At 39.2% G+C, this 17,526-nt stretch overlaps 1 protein-coding gene across 1 annotated transcript in view; it reads right to left on the reverse strand.

Moving 5' to 3' along the window:
* Positions 1 to 17,526, reverse strand: part of LOC126068478 (ubiquitin-conjugating enzyme E2 E2) — a 351,907-nt gene that overhangs the window by 37,672 nt on the left and 296,709 nt on the right. Inside the window, exon 5 of the mRNA XM_049871039.1 lies at positions 9,143 to 9,290. Within this exon, the coding sequence (XP_049726996.1) occupies positions 9,143 to 9,290 (148 nt within the window). The remainder of the gene's footprint in view (positions 1 to 9,142; positions 9,291 to 17,526) is intronic.

Consider the following 17,526-nt stretch of genomic DNA (forward strand, 5'->3'; position numbering starts at 1 on the left):
TTTGAAACAGTCATATAACTAAACCCTGGAAAACACCTGGCAGTGTCTGCGACTTTTATATATTTATTTTCCAGTCACTTGTCCCATACACGGGAACTATTAACAAAAATAACTGGAGAAATCCTTTGTCATGGATGCATGTCTCACCAACATACTGAAGGCACAAGCCCTTTTCTGGCAACTCTGGCTCAAAAAGGAACCCTTTTTCCCTGTTTCACTATATGACAATCCATGATCTAAACCTATGGAGCAGTCTGGGTTTCCTAGAAAATCCTTCTTTGAAAGATGTGCCATTTAATAAAGTGCTACATAAAACTGGATCTTTTTGTTTGCATTATTATACACCACTATCTCTTATAAGAAAACAGTTTATTTTTACAGAATTGGTACAGAATTAATCCCTTCAATAGCACTTATAGCCCAAATTTATAAATATATACACATAGGTCAAGGTGAGTATCTCAGAATTGCTCTTTTCTGTTTGTTTTTGTCTTCAAACCAAATTTATGATGGTAGAATCACCCTGTGAAACTTCTTTAATTTACAAAACAAAACTGCTCCTCTCTTTAATGATGTGTATTCTCTGCTTTTATTCATCCCTTTCAATGAATCTTCAATTTTTTCAGAACCTCCACAGCGTGGACAGCTATTTCCAAATTGATCTGGGTAAGCCTACGGAGGCCCGTAAGGGTGAGAACGGGTAGTGTCCTACGAGTCTACAGAGACTACTGAGCTAGAACCTCAAGCTCTTTATGGTTTTTTGGTCTTTACTGACACTCCTCGTATTAAAAATACTAGGTAGATTAACAGCAGCTATTTAATGTTGACTTATTAACAGGGGGCAAGGCATAAAGTACATACAGCTAGAGCTTTTTGTATCTTTGTGTATAAGGTATCAGAGAATTAAATGGCTGTAAATTATAGTCTATCTATATCCATACTTGGAAATAGTGATTAGAATGACTGTTAGAATTCAGCATGTAACAGTCTAGAAGAGAAGCCAATTCTTCACGAATAAGAAAATAGCCTGAAGTTAGCAATATGTCGTGCCATGTATTTCTACCTTAAAAGTGTCTCACTTAAAAAAAAAAAAAAATTGTAGGACTCAGTAGAAACCTAACGTCTACATAGTCCAGCTGCACTGGCTGTTCCAGAAACACAATTTTTTTTTTTTTTTGCATTCTTGTTAAGATAGTTTGCTTTGACAACAGGTAGGCTTATCAGTTTTATGGCTTTACCTGAATCATACGAAAAGAAATGGTTCTCCACCGGTTCTCAAGTACCTAGTGCAGAACGGGATATATAGGGCTAAGGTTCACACTGCTGTGGTTTAAGCACTGGAATCCTTTCAAGACCCAATTATTTTTTTCCTTTTAATTTTTTGTTGATACTATGTGTTTTCAGGAATGGAGGGCACGCTGAATCACTGAATGTGTTTGGATTTTTGGTAGGTAATACAGTTTTTGCTTTATGCCTCATCCCACAAATCATACCCTCAGAATCCAGAGGTGCATATGCATACCTCTCCACACCCCGAATTCTACCCCCAGGGTCTAAGAGGTACATAAAAATGTACCAAATAAAAATTTTCAAAATTCGTGGCTTCCTACCAAGAATTCAATGATTCGGCACCACCTCATACAATACCCTATAAAAACAGGAATTTGTGGCACCCGCCCATTTTCTCATTTGAAACTGTTATATAGGGCTTTCCTTGCCTGCGGGCAGCACGTACTGGCAAATGGTACAACAACCTCGCAATGAAACCCACAGGCAGAAAAAGTAAGTGGTTGCTGTATGTACCACGAGCCACAAAAGGGTTTTAAAGTGCTATATTGTACCTTCCATTAATCTAATAGCTCACTAACTTAGTATAAATAATCTATACAAAAATACCTGCACTGAAATAATCCTACGTAATGGCCCCCACCCCATCAGTCACTATTAATTATAAACTTTTTTTTTTTCAATTGTGCTTTGGGTCAAACTTTACAGGGCACATTAGTTTCTCATTCAACAATTTATACAGAAATGGTTTTGTGACATTGGGTGCCATCCCCGTGATGTGTCAGCACTCTCCCCTGCCACATCTCAATTCCCCATTTCCATCTGTCCATTTTTCCTGTCTCTTCCTGCCTTCTTGTCACTGCTTTTGGGGGCAGGTGTTGCCCTTTTGGTCTCACATACATGACTGAACTAAGAAGCACATTCCTCACGTGTGTTACTGTTTGCATAAAGACCTGTCTAATCTCTGGCTGAAGGGTGAACTTCGGGAGTGGCTTCAGTTCTGAGTTAAAAGAGTGTCCGGGGGGCACAGTCTCGGGGTAATTATAAACTTCTAACATCCATTAACACAATTTACTATCTAATCACAACCAGGCCAAAGACAAGCAATTAATAACAAAGCTTCAAAGCTAAGGTATCTGAGACAGCTTTTGGATAAGGACTGTATTAGTTGTTCAAAAGGCAAATGGGCTTTAAGTGATGTGAGACAAAGGGCTGTGATGGGCAAGTGAGGAAGGAACCTCTCCCGGCCTTCCTTCCGTAGATTACCCTGCGAGTGACAGGAGCCACTGGGAACAAATTCCTCTTTTCATTTGCTCAGTCCATTTGAGAAGAATAAAGCTCTTGCCAGTGAGGCTGCAGCTGTGCACACCCTCAACTTAATCACCGTGTAAGGCTGAGGGTTAATTAGTTGCCATTCTTAGCTCTGTTTGTTGTTGTAATAAAGATCTGCATACATCTAAGACTGGGGGTCACCGATACTTGATTTTTATTTGGAAGTATCAGTCAGAGGACGGGGGGAGCTCATCCATCCTGAGTGTTGATGTTTGTACGTATGCTGAGGGCATTTTCATTTGACCTGGCCTGCGCGGTTGTCTGTGTGAAGAATGGCGGACAAAGACCTGATGGTTGCTCATGGACACGACACAGCCCCTGCTGGTCCAGGCTGGCCACGAGGCAGGCTATGGTCTGAAGGCAGATGACAGGGAGGAAATAACACAGCAAGGGGTGGAATAAAGGGAAAATGGTGAGAAGGCATTTTTAGGTTGGTTAAATCTTTATCATTATGCAAGGCTTTTTTTTTTTAAACGTGGTCTATTTGAAAGCAAGTGGTTCCATTACTCCCCTTCTTTTCTTAGTCTCTCTATACCACAGTAAGGGAGTGTCACTGTTTCCCAAGGCTGGGATGCCCTGTTTCCTGGCATCCATGTGCCACCTCCATCAGAGTCCTGCTGTCTCTTAGGACATCATGTAGAAGTAGGGGTCAGCTTTTGCTGCTACTTAAACAACATGGCACCACCACCATCCCACACAAAATCTACCATCAGTAACTTATGTGTTCATTTTCTTTGTGCTGTTCCCTTTCCAGTACTCTAGTTTCCCCGCCCCCTTATCTTCTCATTTTTTCTTCTGAGAAATTGTCGATCTTTTGGTCTCATATGGACAGTTTTTAAGTAGGGGGCTGATTTTACAGGTAATATCCTTTATTATGTGTGCCCCTCTGCTATTTCACTAAAAGGTGATCTCTGGGGATAGGGTCGGTTCTAGTTTAAAGAGTGTCTCAGGGAGTCCTCTGTTCTCTACTGTTCCAGTTTGTCTGGCTTTTCATTATTATTTTTTAACATGAATTTGAGTTCTGCTCCATATCTGTCTCTCATTCTATCCGTGACGAGCTATGTGGCCCCAGTCAGAACGGTCAGTGGTGGTAGCCAGGCATCATCTAGTTCTTTCTGGTCTCAGGGTTTATGAGCTTGTAGTTCTCGTAGGCTTGTTTCTTCTCTGTGCTTTTGGTTACCTTCTCACTGTTTTGTTCCTGGTAAGTCGACACCCATAGTTGTGTCTTAGACGGCTGCTTGCAAGCTTTTAAGACTCCAGGTGCTACTCGCTTAACTAGGATGCAGATCATGATTTTATGAACTACTTTATGCCAACTGACTGAGCTGCCCCACGAGACTATGGTTCTAAGCCTTCAAAGCCAGAAAATCAGTGTTGGAAGGTGTTTGGTTACGTCTGAGGAGTTATCTGTATTTGTGTGTTCAACGAACACCCGTGCCCACATATTTGTATTTACACATACCTATACTGTTGCCATTGCCATCGAGTCGATTCTGACTCATAGTGACCCTACAGGACAGAATAGAACTGCCCCATAGAGTTTCCAAGGACTGCCTGGTGGATCTGAACTGCCAACCCTTTGGTTAGCAGCGGTACCACTTAAGCACTATGCCACCAGGGCTTCCCATGTACCTATAGATACTTCTATCTGTCCTCACCTTTGTGTGTATCTGTACCTACCTGTATTCCAATTTGCCTATACCCATCCATAAGTGCTCAAACACTTATTATTTTGGTTGTGCTATGCTCACTATATCCGCACCTGGTGACACCTCTCCCATCATCAAATGTAACTAGTCTCTACTGTATAAAGCGTCCTTTCCCTACCCCTGGTAAACACCAATGAACACTGGTTTATATTCATCTATTCTTATTGTCTTATAAAAGAGGGATCGTACAATATTTGTCCTTATATGCTTAACTTATTTCACTAAGCATTATGTCCTCCAGGTCCATTCATATTATAATGTTTTGCAGGCTCATCATTGTTCTTTGTGGTTGTGTAGTATTCCATTGCATGTATGTACCAAAGTTTGCTTAGTCATTCTTCCGTTGATGGACACGTTGGATGTTACCATTTATTTGCTATTGTGAATAAAGTAGCAATGAACACAGGCGTGCATATGTCTGTCTGTGTCATTATTTCTACGTCTCTAGAATTTTTTTTCTAGAGTATATTTCCTAGAAACCCTGGTGGTGTAGTGGTTAAGAGCTATGGCTGCTAAACAAAAGGTTGGCAGTTTGAATTCACCAGGCGCTCCTTGGAAACCCTATGGGGCAATTCTACTCTGTCCTATAGGGTTGCTATGAGTCAGAATTGGCTTGACAGCAATGGGTCTAGTTTGGTTTGGTTAGAGTATACACCTAGGAGTGGGACTGCTGGATCATATACTAGCTATACCTTTAGTTTTCTGAGAAAGAGTCATACTGTTTTCCATAGTGGTTATACCATTTTACAGTCCCACTAGCAATGGATAAGGGTTCCAATCTCCTCACAACCTCACCAACATTTTTAAAAATTTTTTTTTTAAATAAGTGTTATTTTAGCCAGGGTAAGATGGTATCTCACGGTAGTTTTGATTTGCACCTCTTTTTTTAATGGCTGCTGATCATGAACATTTTTTCATATATTTTTGGCTGCGTGGATGTCCTCTTTGGTGAAGGTTCTGTTCATGTTCTTTGCCCATTTTGTGACTGGGTTGTTTGTCTTTTTGTTGTTGAGTTGTTGCAGTTTTCTATAGACTTGAGAGATTAGACTCTTACTGGATAAAACGTTTCTGAAGATTTTTTCCCAGTCTGTAGGTTGTCTATTTACTCTTTTAATAAAGTCTTTTGATGAGCGTAAGTTTTTAATTTTTATGAGGTCCCATGTCTTCCAAGAATTTTGTAGTTTTAGATCTAACATTTAGGTCTTTCATCCATTTTGAGTTAGTTTTTGCATATGGTGTGAGGTATGGGTCCTGATGTATTTTCCTGCAAGTGGACATACAGTTTTGCCAGCACCATTTTTTAAAGAGACTGTTTCTGTCCCACTGAATGGACTTTGACTCCTTGTTGAAAATTGGCAGCTGGTTTAATTCTGGGTTCTCAGTTCTATTCCACTGGTCTACCACTTATCTTCCACTGAACCAATATACCAGGCTGTTTTGATTACAGTGGCTGTATGGTATGTTTTGATATTGGAGAATATGAAACCTCCTGCTTCGTTCTTTCTCTTCAATGCTGCTTTGGGTATTCCGGTTTCCTTCCTTTCCATAGGAAGTTGGTCAATAGTTTTTCCATTTTAGTAAAGAATGCTACTGGGCTATTTATTGGGATTGCCCTGAATCTGTAGGCTGCTTTATTTTCACTATATTAAGTCTTCCAATCCAGGATCATGAGACTTCTTTCCACTTTTGTAGGTTCCTTTTAGTTTCTTACTGTAGTGTTTTATAATTTTCATTGTATAAGTCTCTTTTGGGTTTTTTAAGTCTTTTATGTCCCTGGTTAGGTTAATTCCTAGGTATTTTATTGATTTGGAGCTACTGTAAATGGTATTGTTTTCTTTTTTGGAGTAGTCTTTGTTAGTGTAGAGGACTCTAACTGATTTTTGTGCGTTGATCTTGTATCCTGCAACGTTGTCACTAAATTCTTCTATTAGTTCAAGCAGCTTTCTTACAGAATCTTTAGGGTCTTCTATGTATAGGATCATGTTATCTCCAAATAGAGACAGTTTTACTTCTTTCTTTCCAATATGGATATGTTTTATTTCTCTTTCTTGTCTCACTGCTCTAGCTAGGATGTCCGGTACAATGCTGAATAAGAGTGGTGATAATGGGCATCCTTCTTTTGTTCCCATTCTCATAGGGAAGGCTCTCAGCCTTTCTCTGTTGAGTATAATGCTAGCTGTTGGTTTTGCATATATGCCCTTAATTATGTTGAAAAATGTCCCTTCTGTCCCTATTTGCTGAGTGTTTTTATCAGCAAAGGGTGTTGAATTTTATTGAATGTCTTTTCTGCAGCAACTGATACAATCATATGTTCTTTTCCTTTAGTTACGTGGTAGATTACATGGACTGGTTTTCTAATGTTGAACCACCCTTGTAAGTCGGTATGAATCCCACTTAATAACGGTGTATGATTTTTTTGATATGTTGCTGAAGTCTGTTAGCTAGAATTTTGTTGAAAGTTTTGCATCTATATTCATAAGGGATATTGGTCTATAATTTTCATTTTTTGCTATGTCCTTCCTGGTTTAGGTATCACGGTTATGCTGGCTTCATAGAAAGAGCTGGTACTGTTTGTAATGCCTACTTTTGAGCTGACAAAGTGTTCTGGCGCTAGAACAGCTTTACAGATTCAGTACAGGAAAATCTTATTCAAATCCTATCAAAATTATATTTGTGATAATATGAAGAGAGGTTAGATAGAAATTTAACTTAAATCTAGGGCAAAAAAAAAGAACATAGGTATTGATAGTTTGCTAGGTAACAGTATGAAATAAATAAGTCCATTAAACAAAAGGATGAATGTTTTGACTTAAGGTAACTCTTTCTAAGGCTCCACAAGTGTCAGCATACATGTAAATGACGTGCCAATTAGGAAGCCTTTTTACATGTATTAAAATATGAACAGTTCGTTAGCATGCATTTTACAAATGACATTCTAGTCTTATGTCAAACAGGTTGTCTCCAGTTGGTGAAACTTAGGGGGATTATCATCTCTAGGCTTCCTGCAACTACTGAACAGCGTTATTAAATCTATTTCTTATAGGTGATTGTGGTTTAGCTTGGGGTGAAATTCTTTTACAGAATGCACCTGTAATTTTCTGAAACACGGCAAAAGAAAGCTCTGATTTACTGTACAGAGGTATTTTTGGTGGCTGAGAGAAGGCTCTGCTGGAATGCATCTATTCCTCTAAGCAAGACACCTGTGCAGAGGGCAGACTCTCACATAGGAGCTGATCCATGGGGGGCCAAGCAGGCTGGCCTGGGTACCACTGGAGTAAGGCCAGCACTGAGTTTTCTCTCTGTCATGGGGTAACACCTTATTCTGTGCACAAGAGAGGAGACTTATTATTCATCTAGTGCTCAAAAGTGCCTCAAAAATTCTAAGGTCTCAAAAGTTTCCTGAATAAGGGACTTATCTCTCAAAATAAAATTTTCTCTTTTTTTAAAAAAAAAAAAACACCCTCACCACCCTCACATTTCAGCAAAACCCCAGAAGTACTTTTTTGGGTGTAGGGGTGAGGCAGACGCTTGTAACAGTTCCAGGAGCACCAAAGGGGGGAAAATGCCTTTTTTGTGACATTACTTACAAATGAGGTTATACACAGTCATGGAGACAAATGGGATTTAAACAGGAATAACGAGATCAAGAGAACAAAGTATTTATCATTCAACTTTAAGTTAGTACAGAATTACTGAACCTCACTCACTACCTGGGGTAAAGTATGAATTAATTTTTAAAACATTTTATAACAAATTTTGCACAATTATATCTTATCTCCTTTTTGGCGTTCAAAGCATTAATCTGTTACACGTATTTTAAATATATCACAATTTTGTTAAATTCTGTACCTGTCTTCATTTTAAAGTTTTTATTACGAAAAAATAACCAAACTGCAAAAGTAGAAAAAAAATACAATTTCTTTGTTTTATAAACCAACTGGGAGCCTAAGAACGACCTCAGTTCCATTGTTATTTCTCTCTTTTCTCCAAAATTTCACTGATCTAGTAAATAGAGTTTATTCCTAAACATGGAAGATGGAATCTTATGAACAAATAAGATGATTAAACACTCAAAGAATGTTCCATTGAGAACATCAATGAAAACCCTATGGCTACCTTTGGATTTTTGTATTTTCTAAAATAAATCCAAACATGTAAAAAATCAGCAATTGGTTTGTCTTTTATTCAAAAGAACTTGGTCACTGACACAATCACATATCAGAAACACACAGGAAATGAGAACGTTCAGCTTTAAGTGCTCCAGCAAGCCACACAGGTCTGGGCATCAATGCTCTTTAGTTTTTCCGAGCAGGAGTATTTCCTTGTGTACTTTTGGATATTTCCTAGTTCAAGACCAATTCAGTTTTTTTGTTCTAACAGCTTGTCAGGATACAAGGTTGTTAAGATGCCAAAGAGGTCACGTCTGTGTGGTGCTGCCTGGCTGCTATCAGAATTTAATAGCTTACATTTCTCAAATTAACATCTTCTGGTAGGCATCTAATTAAAGATTAAGCTATTCAATTTGAATTTTTATTATTATTTGGCAGAATTTAATGCATTCTTCAAATGTACTTTCTCATCTAAAATGATTTTCCACTAACTTATATCATAGTATGCTTTTTCCTTCTTGGCAAATAATAGGTCTTAAAAAGACTAAGGAGAACAGCCAATTTAAAAGCAAGCAGGTGACATACTACGGAAATTTAAAATTAGTAATAACAGCAGTAGATATTTATTTAGCAGTAAACGATTTACGAAGGTCTGACATTTAAGTCTTGAAAAGCTCCAATTCAATACTGGATTTAGTCTCTTACCAGGGTTGCAATCTGTAAGAAGTGAGCAGATGGAGAGGAGAACTTTAGAAATGGTTAGGGCCGGACTCCAGTTGTCTTTTAGGATGTCCAGACAGATGACGCCTTGGCTATTAATATTACAGTGATAGATCCTTGTTCGGAAGGTAACCTAGAGGAAAATGTAAAGGTCTTATAAATAAACACACCTATTATCACATGAATAATCCAAGAGTCACTGATTGAAACATACTTAAAAATTCTTCCTTAGGCACATGAGAAAAATCAATACACAAAAATCATTATATTAAGAACTTACTCTGGGCACAGAGAACTAAACCCCCAACAGTAAAAACATGATAATCCGCTCCTGATGAAGAGTTCCGGGAAGCCGAATTCACTCATGATGGAATAAGAGGAATGTTTGTTGAGAGAAAAACTAACTCTGATCTATGGAAAAAGTTCAAAGTAAAGACCTGGAATTAAGAAAATAAAAATCCCAAAGGAAACGTCTGTTGGATTCCAGTTGTTTTAAGGATTTTGTATACTTATAAAATCCAAAAACTAAAAAGCATGGGAATGCTAATAAAAAGACAATAAATATTCTACATAATGGTTTAAAAACACGAAATAGGACGTGTGTATTTTTTTTTTCTATAAATAACACACCTAGAAAAACGGTATCAGTTATAATTTGCAAAGCTTTTCCTCTTTAAGTTCTGTATTTTAAATGTAATATTAGTGCGGTCTACCTTTTTCTTATGATAGCTAGATCATCACTCTGCTTATATATTATTTTGAAGTGGTTGTAATATTTTTAAAGAACTTTAGTTGAAAACTTAAGTCCAATCAGTTTTGTAACACTGATAACCTTTTTATAAGACTCTTATATAAGTAACAAGATTTTTTCCCCTAAATTTTATTTACTTTGTTGTTCTTGCTGAGAATGTACATAGCAGAACATACACCAATTCAACAGTTTCTATATGTACAATTCAGGGACACTGATTACATTTTTCAAGTTGCGCAACATTCTCACCCTCCTTTTCGGACTTTTTCCTTCCTCATTAACATAAACTCACTGCCCTCTAAGGTTCCTATCTAATCTTTCGAGTTGCTGTTGTCAATTTGATTTCATATAGACAGTTCTTAAAAAAGCATAATGCTCAAGGCAGACCCTTTTTACTAGTTAAGCTAAACTACTGCTCAGTTTTAAGATGACTTCAGGAGCTGTTTTTGGTTTAAGGTTTACAGATTATCTCAGGGCAATAGTTTCAGGGGTCTGCCACCCTTCATGGCTCCAGAAAGGCTAGTGTCCTAGAGGATTTGAAATTCTGTTCTGCATTTTCCCCCTTTTGATCAGGATTCTTCTATGCAATCTTTGGTCAAGATGTTCAGTAATGGCAGCTGGGCACCATCCACTTCTTCTGGTCTAGTAATAAGATTTTAATGCTATTTATTAATATCATGTCTATAAACTTTGTCAAATTTTAAGTTCAAATATGTAAAATTCTTAGTGTTCTACAGACCAGTCTTCTGGTATCCAAAGTTCAAAATGGCTGAGAACCAAGAAATACACAAGTGGCAGATCTCTGTAGGTGTTGCCACCCCACCAGGGTATCCAGCATCCACATGAGATTTAATTTATAGGATGTCAAGTCTCAGAAAAGACAGATCCATAGTCTTCCATAGTTCTTGAGCAATACGGCACCATTCACAGGCTAGAATAGAACTTCTAATAAGAACTGCCTTTCTAGTAACATGCCAGACCAGATGACCTGACACCCCTTCTCTACACAGGGACATCCTGAACACCTAACAATGGTGAAGAAAACAACCAACATTCTTTAAAATGCATAGCTGAATTTGCAAGGAGAATCCTCACAGGACAGAACTGAAAACCAAACATTACAATAAGCACACGAGCTGACAATACAGCTGCCCAGGATGAAGTCTGGGGAAGAAGGAACGGAGGATGGCAGTCAGTCTTAATAAAATGAAGGCTTCCGTTTTAACACCCTTAGGGAGAAAGAAAACAAAGCCTTAGGGCTGTATGTACTAAAGGGTTGGAACTGGGAGCCCTTGCATAAGTTAGGGTACTTGAACTGCTAGGACTTTCAGTTAATGGGTAGCCTTGAAAAGATATTCCTTATGGGAGAGAGAGTAAGGCAAGTTGCCAGAGGAAGCTTGGGCTCTGGATGTGGGCAGAAAAATGGATCCCTGGAGAATGTGAAATCCTGGGCTTATATGCTATGCAAACACCAACTAACAGGAAGCTCAGTGACTATATTCCTATTAGATGCAATGTTATCTCTAAGGTGAAAGCATCGTAAGGGGTAAAGAGGGCCCTTGAATGATGACAAAATGAACAATTCATCAGGAAAATATAAAAATTCTGAATCTGTTGAAACCAGTAACATAGGTGAAAATACATAAAGAAAAATTGGCAGAATTATAAGGAAAAACTGACAAATCCATAATCTCTTAGGGAGATTTCTACTCACATCTGTCAGTAACTGACAGATCAACCAGACGAAAAATCACTGAGGATACTGAAGACATGAACAACCAAATTAACAAAATCAAGGTACGGAATGAAGACAAAAATTTACACTCAGCAATTAATATTCTTTCCAGGCACATTAACATTTATAAAAATTAACCACATGCTAAGCCACAAAGAAAGCTCAACGTATTTCAAAGAACGGATATTATGACCATAATGCAAAATCAGAATCTACCACGTAAAAGACCCCTCCATCATACGTTGGGAAATAAAGACATGAGCAGAAGTTAATGAAAGAGGATATCTAGTAATGCTAAAATTTCTCCAGACAAGTCAGGGTGCCTATCCTCTTAAGTGCTGGGTGAAAAGATAAAATATTTTTATGATCCAATGTAAATGATGAGTAGCTTGTAATAATGATACTAAAAAACCTATTAGATGTTGACTGACTACTCAGTTAATCCTCAAAACAACTCAATGAGGAAAGGAGAATTACTGCACCCATTTAAAAAATGAAGAAATGCAGGCACAGTGGTAAAGGACTTGCTCAAAGTCCCACGGTTTGTAAGTGGTGGAGCAAGGATTTGAACAGTTTTGTTGATCCAAAAGTCCCTGTTCTTTTACTCAGCCTGGATGCTTTCTTTTTTAATTTTTAGTTTTGAGATAACCGTAGATTTACATGTAGTTGCAAGAAATAATATGGGGTGATCCCACATAACCTTTGCCCAGTTTCTCCCACTGGTAACCCTGGGATGTTGTCGTTGCTGCTGTCATCAAGTTGGCCCCTAACTCCTGGTGGCCCCATGATAACGTTGTGCCTAACTACAGTACAGTATCATAGAAAACTGACAGTGACACGATTCATGGACCTTTTCCAGATTTCACCAGTTTTACATGCGTTCAGCAAGTACGTGTTTTTAGCTGCAATTTTACCGCATGTGTAGCTTGACGTGGCCAGTTAAGATACAAAACAGTTCCATCACAAACAACCTTCATGCCCCCCTTTAAGTGCCACGGCCACCTTCCCCTTTCCTCTCTCCCTAATCCCTGGCAACCTACTAATCTGGTTCTCATTTCTACAAATTTGTCATTTGAAGAATACAGTAAAATGGAATATAAGTAAACAACCTTTTTTTTTTTAATTGCATCTATTTTATTGTGGTGAAAATATACATAACAAAAGATATGCTATCTCAACAGTCTCTACGTGTACAACTCAGTGACATTACATTCTTCAAGTTGTACACGTATCTTCATATACTTTTCCAGACCATTCCCCCACCGTGAACATAATGCCCTCTAAGCGTAAGTTCTCTCCCCCCTCGCCCGTGCTAACCATTAATAAACTTTAGTTTCTGTATAATTGCTTATTTTCTACCAGAGAGATCATATAGGATTTGTCGTTCATTGTATCTTTACTGCCCAAATCTGTCTGGCCTTGGCTGCTGTGACATTCTTTGACAATGGTGTCGCACCAACATTGAGCTAAATGGGCTACAACTGTGGTCGTGACCCACTGGTAAACGGTGACCTATTGGTGGATTGTCATCACACACACTAAGGGTATTAAATCACAAATTTCTGTTTCAATAGTGTGGGCATCAGGTCACAATATAAATGTTATTTGTTCCTGTGGATGTGGGTCACGTTCACAAGTTTAGCTCACACTGGTGTAGAGGACAATTTGCTATAAGAGGCACAGTATCCTGTCAAACCAATGGCAGAGTCCCAGGATCTCAAGAGACAGCTCCTGGTGACAGCACCGTTTTGTCCCTCCTCTCTACTGAGCTCAGCTGGTCAGCCTTGGCTCTGTGGCAAATGCCCCCCACAGCATGGCCCGACCTGCTTATATCAGTTGAAACAGGTGGCCCCACGGCATGGATTTCATGGGACAGCGTGACAGCCCCTGAAGGGAAGACTTGTCAGGTCTCTTCTGACTCTGGCATTCTGCGACTTTGCTGAGAGACTTGTCTCCCAACAGAAGGCCCATGGAGGCCCAATGTGCTCAGTGTTTGCACCTGGGCATCTTGCAGAAGAACCGCTAGGGAGGAGTCAAAGGTTCTCTCCCACTTGTACAGATTGACCACGTGGTGATGACTTCCAACTGGCCTCAGGAAAGAGCAGCCATTGCCTGAGGTACACGAGAGCCTTGGACTGCAAAGGTGCTTGGGACCAGCCGAAGCGACAAGGAATCACCACAGCCACCAGCTATGGCTTTTGCTGCGTACCACAAGTAACCTTTTGAAACTGGCTTTTTTTCCTACTCTGTACAATTCTCTTCAGATCAAAGAGTTCGCATGTATCAATAGTTTGTTCCTTTTTATTGCTGAGTAGTATTCCATGGTATAGCTGTACCACAGTTTGTTTAAGCATTTACCTATTGAAGGACATCTGGGTTGTATCTAGATTTTAGCTATTACAAATAAAGCTGCTGTGAACATTTGTGTATTATGTTTTTGTGTGAACTTTAGTTTTCATTTCTCTGGGATAAACACCCAAGAAGAGTACAATTGCTGCGTTGTATGGGAAGCACGTATTTAGTTTTATAAGAACCTGTCATACTCTTTTCCAGAGTGACTATATCATTTTACGTCCAATTTCTCTGTATCCTTGCTAGCATCGAGTGTTATCACCATGTTTTATTTTAGCCATTCTGGTAGGGTACATTAGTCCGCCATTTTGGTTTTAATTCGCATTTCCCTAACCGCTAATGATGTTGAACATTTTTTCATCTGCTTATTTGCTGTCTGCATAGTCTCTTCATCAAAATATCTGTTTATGTCTTCTGTCCATTTTCTAATTAGATTGTTTTTTACTGTTGACTCTGGTGTTTTAAATGGAGACGTATCATTAGGAGAGAAGTATAGTCAGATTAAAAAATAATAAGGCACGAGTTTGTAATGGATCCTGTGGATTTCTTGGGTAGAGAGTATTTTACACTCGAATGTTTCACTATGGTGGTACAAAGGATCTACTTTGGTGATGTTCGTGGACTTCAGTCCTGATAGATGTTCATGAATTAAACAGGCAGGCTAACTGTTCTTACGTATCCTAATGCTGTAGGATTCCCATAAATACCACTTCTGAAGCCCAGAAAAATTTATGACCCCAGAGTTTTAAGAAGTGTCATATATTTATCTACTGTAATATAAATCATTATCTGTTCAGGGTTCCCCAATCAAGTTCTTACTTCTATTACCACACTTGCCACAGGACCTCCTCATCAAACTGTGAACTACTCATGAAAGTATTTTCTTTCAACTGATGTCCAATGCAGTGCCTGGCACACACAATGGGTCCACTGTTGGTGGAACAAATGCTAACACACCACAAGCTAGGGCTAGGGCTCAAACAGACAAGCATCTCTCCAAGGGGTTGCAGCATCTTACTGTTCTTTCGGTCAAAGAATCTTCTAGAACCACAACTTAAAGTGAAAGCTAGAAAACTGTGGAGAATATTCTGAGAAAGCATGAAATACCCTTAACATCTTTCTACCCCATAACAGTACTTCACTAAATTGTCCTACATATTAGGTTTTATTTCAGAAGAGATTTCATATAGGTTAAACCCGTAAAAATAGAAAGTAGTATGCACCCAACACGTGCCAGGTACTCCAACATAAAAATTTTAATTGTTGCTACTGACTACTTAAATGCTAAAGGGAACCTGAAAAAGTGTGTTCCTGGTCAAATTAGTGAAAGTGTTATCTTTTTGTGGGGAAGAAACTGAAGGCAGTATTGTTGGTACCTTTCTCACATTTCCTCAAAATGAAAACATATGCCACAATCAAGGCAAAAACTCACAAATGAAAGTTCTCGACACAGCCAGTATTCTTTCCCAGACCCTATCAACAAACCTGGGGGACGTGAGAGAGAAGAATACAGCAAACTGATAAGGAATTGTCTGCAGTCCTTAGACATCAGTGATGCAGCAATAGGAAGCGATGTTTTAGTACTGACAAATACCATAGGGCTTGACAGCTGTTAGGGAGGTTTTCAGAGGCTGAAAACATCCCCTCTCCCGCAACCTAAAGAAGGCTGCCGTGATCTGCGACTCAATTTTCCAGAAAGCCGTCTTGCTCAGGGTTCCTATGAAACCTTTCGTAAGTCAAGATGGCATAAAGTGAAGACGCAATTACCACTAATTTATAAGGGAATTTTTTTTGAGTGTTCCTAGACTCAAAAGACAACCTATCAAATCATACCAAATAAAACCTAAAATAACACTAACAAACAGTAAAACCAGGAACGACATGATAGACGCACAGCCTGTCTAAGGTGGAAATAGTGTATGTACAGAGTGGTCTCACAGACACAGCTCAGAGCTACGGGGGCTTGAGGCTGAGATGCTGAGTGTGGCTCCTGGGGAGGGAGCTTGGTGACGCCACTCTCACTGCCTCGGTCACAGCTCGCTGCAAAACAAGTGTTGAACGCTCTTTCCACTTTTCTTCTTAAAAGTGAAAATCCTTTTTAGGTTTCTTTTGGTTAGCTAAACTAACGTAGATCTCTTATAAAAGCAAAGTGGTGTAAAGCGAACTTTGGAAAAGTGAGGGACACCTATACCCTTTATTCTACCCTCCTGACAAAGAGGCAAGTGATAAAAAATGACTGTAAGCACATCGCAGCCCCACTGCAGGCGTTAATACCCACTGACTTCTGTGTATTATACATCCTGCGTCTGCGCCTAGGGTTGTGTTTGAAGCGCAGCTCAGTAACTGATGTTTACAGTGATAGCCATCATTCCTCAAGGAGAGAGAAAATTACATTGAGAAGACTGTTTTCAAAGGCAGGGAAGAGAGCATGTTTTCGAACAGTTTCCATACGAAATGAAAATTTAAAGACATGGTTTAGACATAGCGATACAGAAAACATATATCTAGAGTGGCTAATTCCCAGATGACTCTGGATGAGAAAGGTTTTCACTTATATGTGATCCACAGACACCCCACAGATGTGTGAGTATACATGTGGGTAGAAAGAATAACGCACCCTTCTCCCCACCCCACTGATGTCCACGTCCTAACCCCTGGGACCTGTGGATATGTTACATTACATGGTGAACGGGATTTTGCAGATGTGACTAAGTCAACCATCTTGAGCTGGGTGACTCTCCTGGGTTATCTGAGGAGCCCCAGTACAATCACGAGGGTCCTTATAAGAGAAGGGCAGGAGGACCAGGGTCAGCAGTAGGGATGTGACGATGGAAGCGTGAGGGAGGAGTGATGAAGAGGCCATTAGCCAGGGAGTGCAGGCAGTCAGTCTCTAGATGCTGAAAAAAGGCAATGGATTTTCCTCTGAAGCCTCCAGAAGGAATGCCACACTGCTGACACTTCTAGTGTTCTGGCTTTTAGAAGTATAGGATAGTAATGTTCTGTTGTTTTAAGCCACCAACTTTGTGGTAACTTATTACAGCAGCAACAGGAAGCTAATACGCCATGTATATACATTTCCCAACTGTTTTACTATTTTGTCTCAAAAGTACCTTAAGATAAAAAAAAAAAAGATGAAGCTGCCCTATTTCTGTACCGCACAGTACTACCTTTCCTACAAATAATTTTAGAAAGCGTTCACAACACCCCTTATGGTGAATATGGCATAAAAGAATGCTACGAAGTAGTGACTGATCTTTGATTATTTTGCTAGTCTGAGCCTCCATTTTCTGACAAAATGAGAGACTCTTAAACTAGATTATTCCTTAGGTCCATTTTAGTTCCATGAGCCAAGAGTTGCATTGTGGGGAAAATACATGGGTTTGGGAGTTAGCTGGAATCCTGAATTTGGACGACTCAGTTAGCACCTTTGAAATTTAGTTTTCTCATCTGTACCATGGGGAAAATAACCGCTGTGTCCACAGTGGCTGTGAAACTGAAGTACATAAAAAGTTTTAATACCATGCCTGGCAC

Source organism: Elephas maximus, chromosome 27 (assembly GCF_024166365.1).
Source record: "Elephas maximus indicus isolate mEleMax1 chromosome 27, mEleMax1 primary haplotype, whole genome shotgun sequence".
Classification (NCBI taxonomy): Eukaryota; Metazoa; Chordata; class Mammalia; order Proboscidea; family Elephantidae; genus Elephas; species Elephas maximus.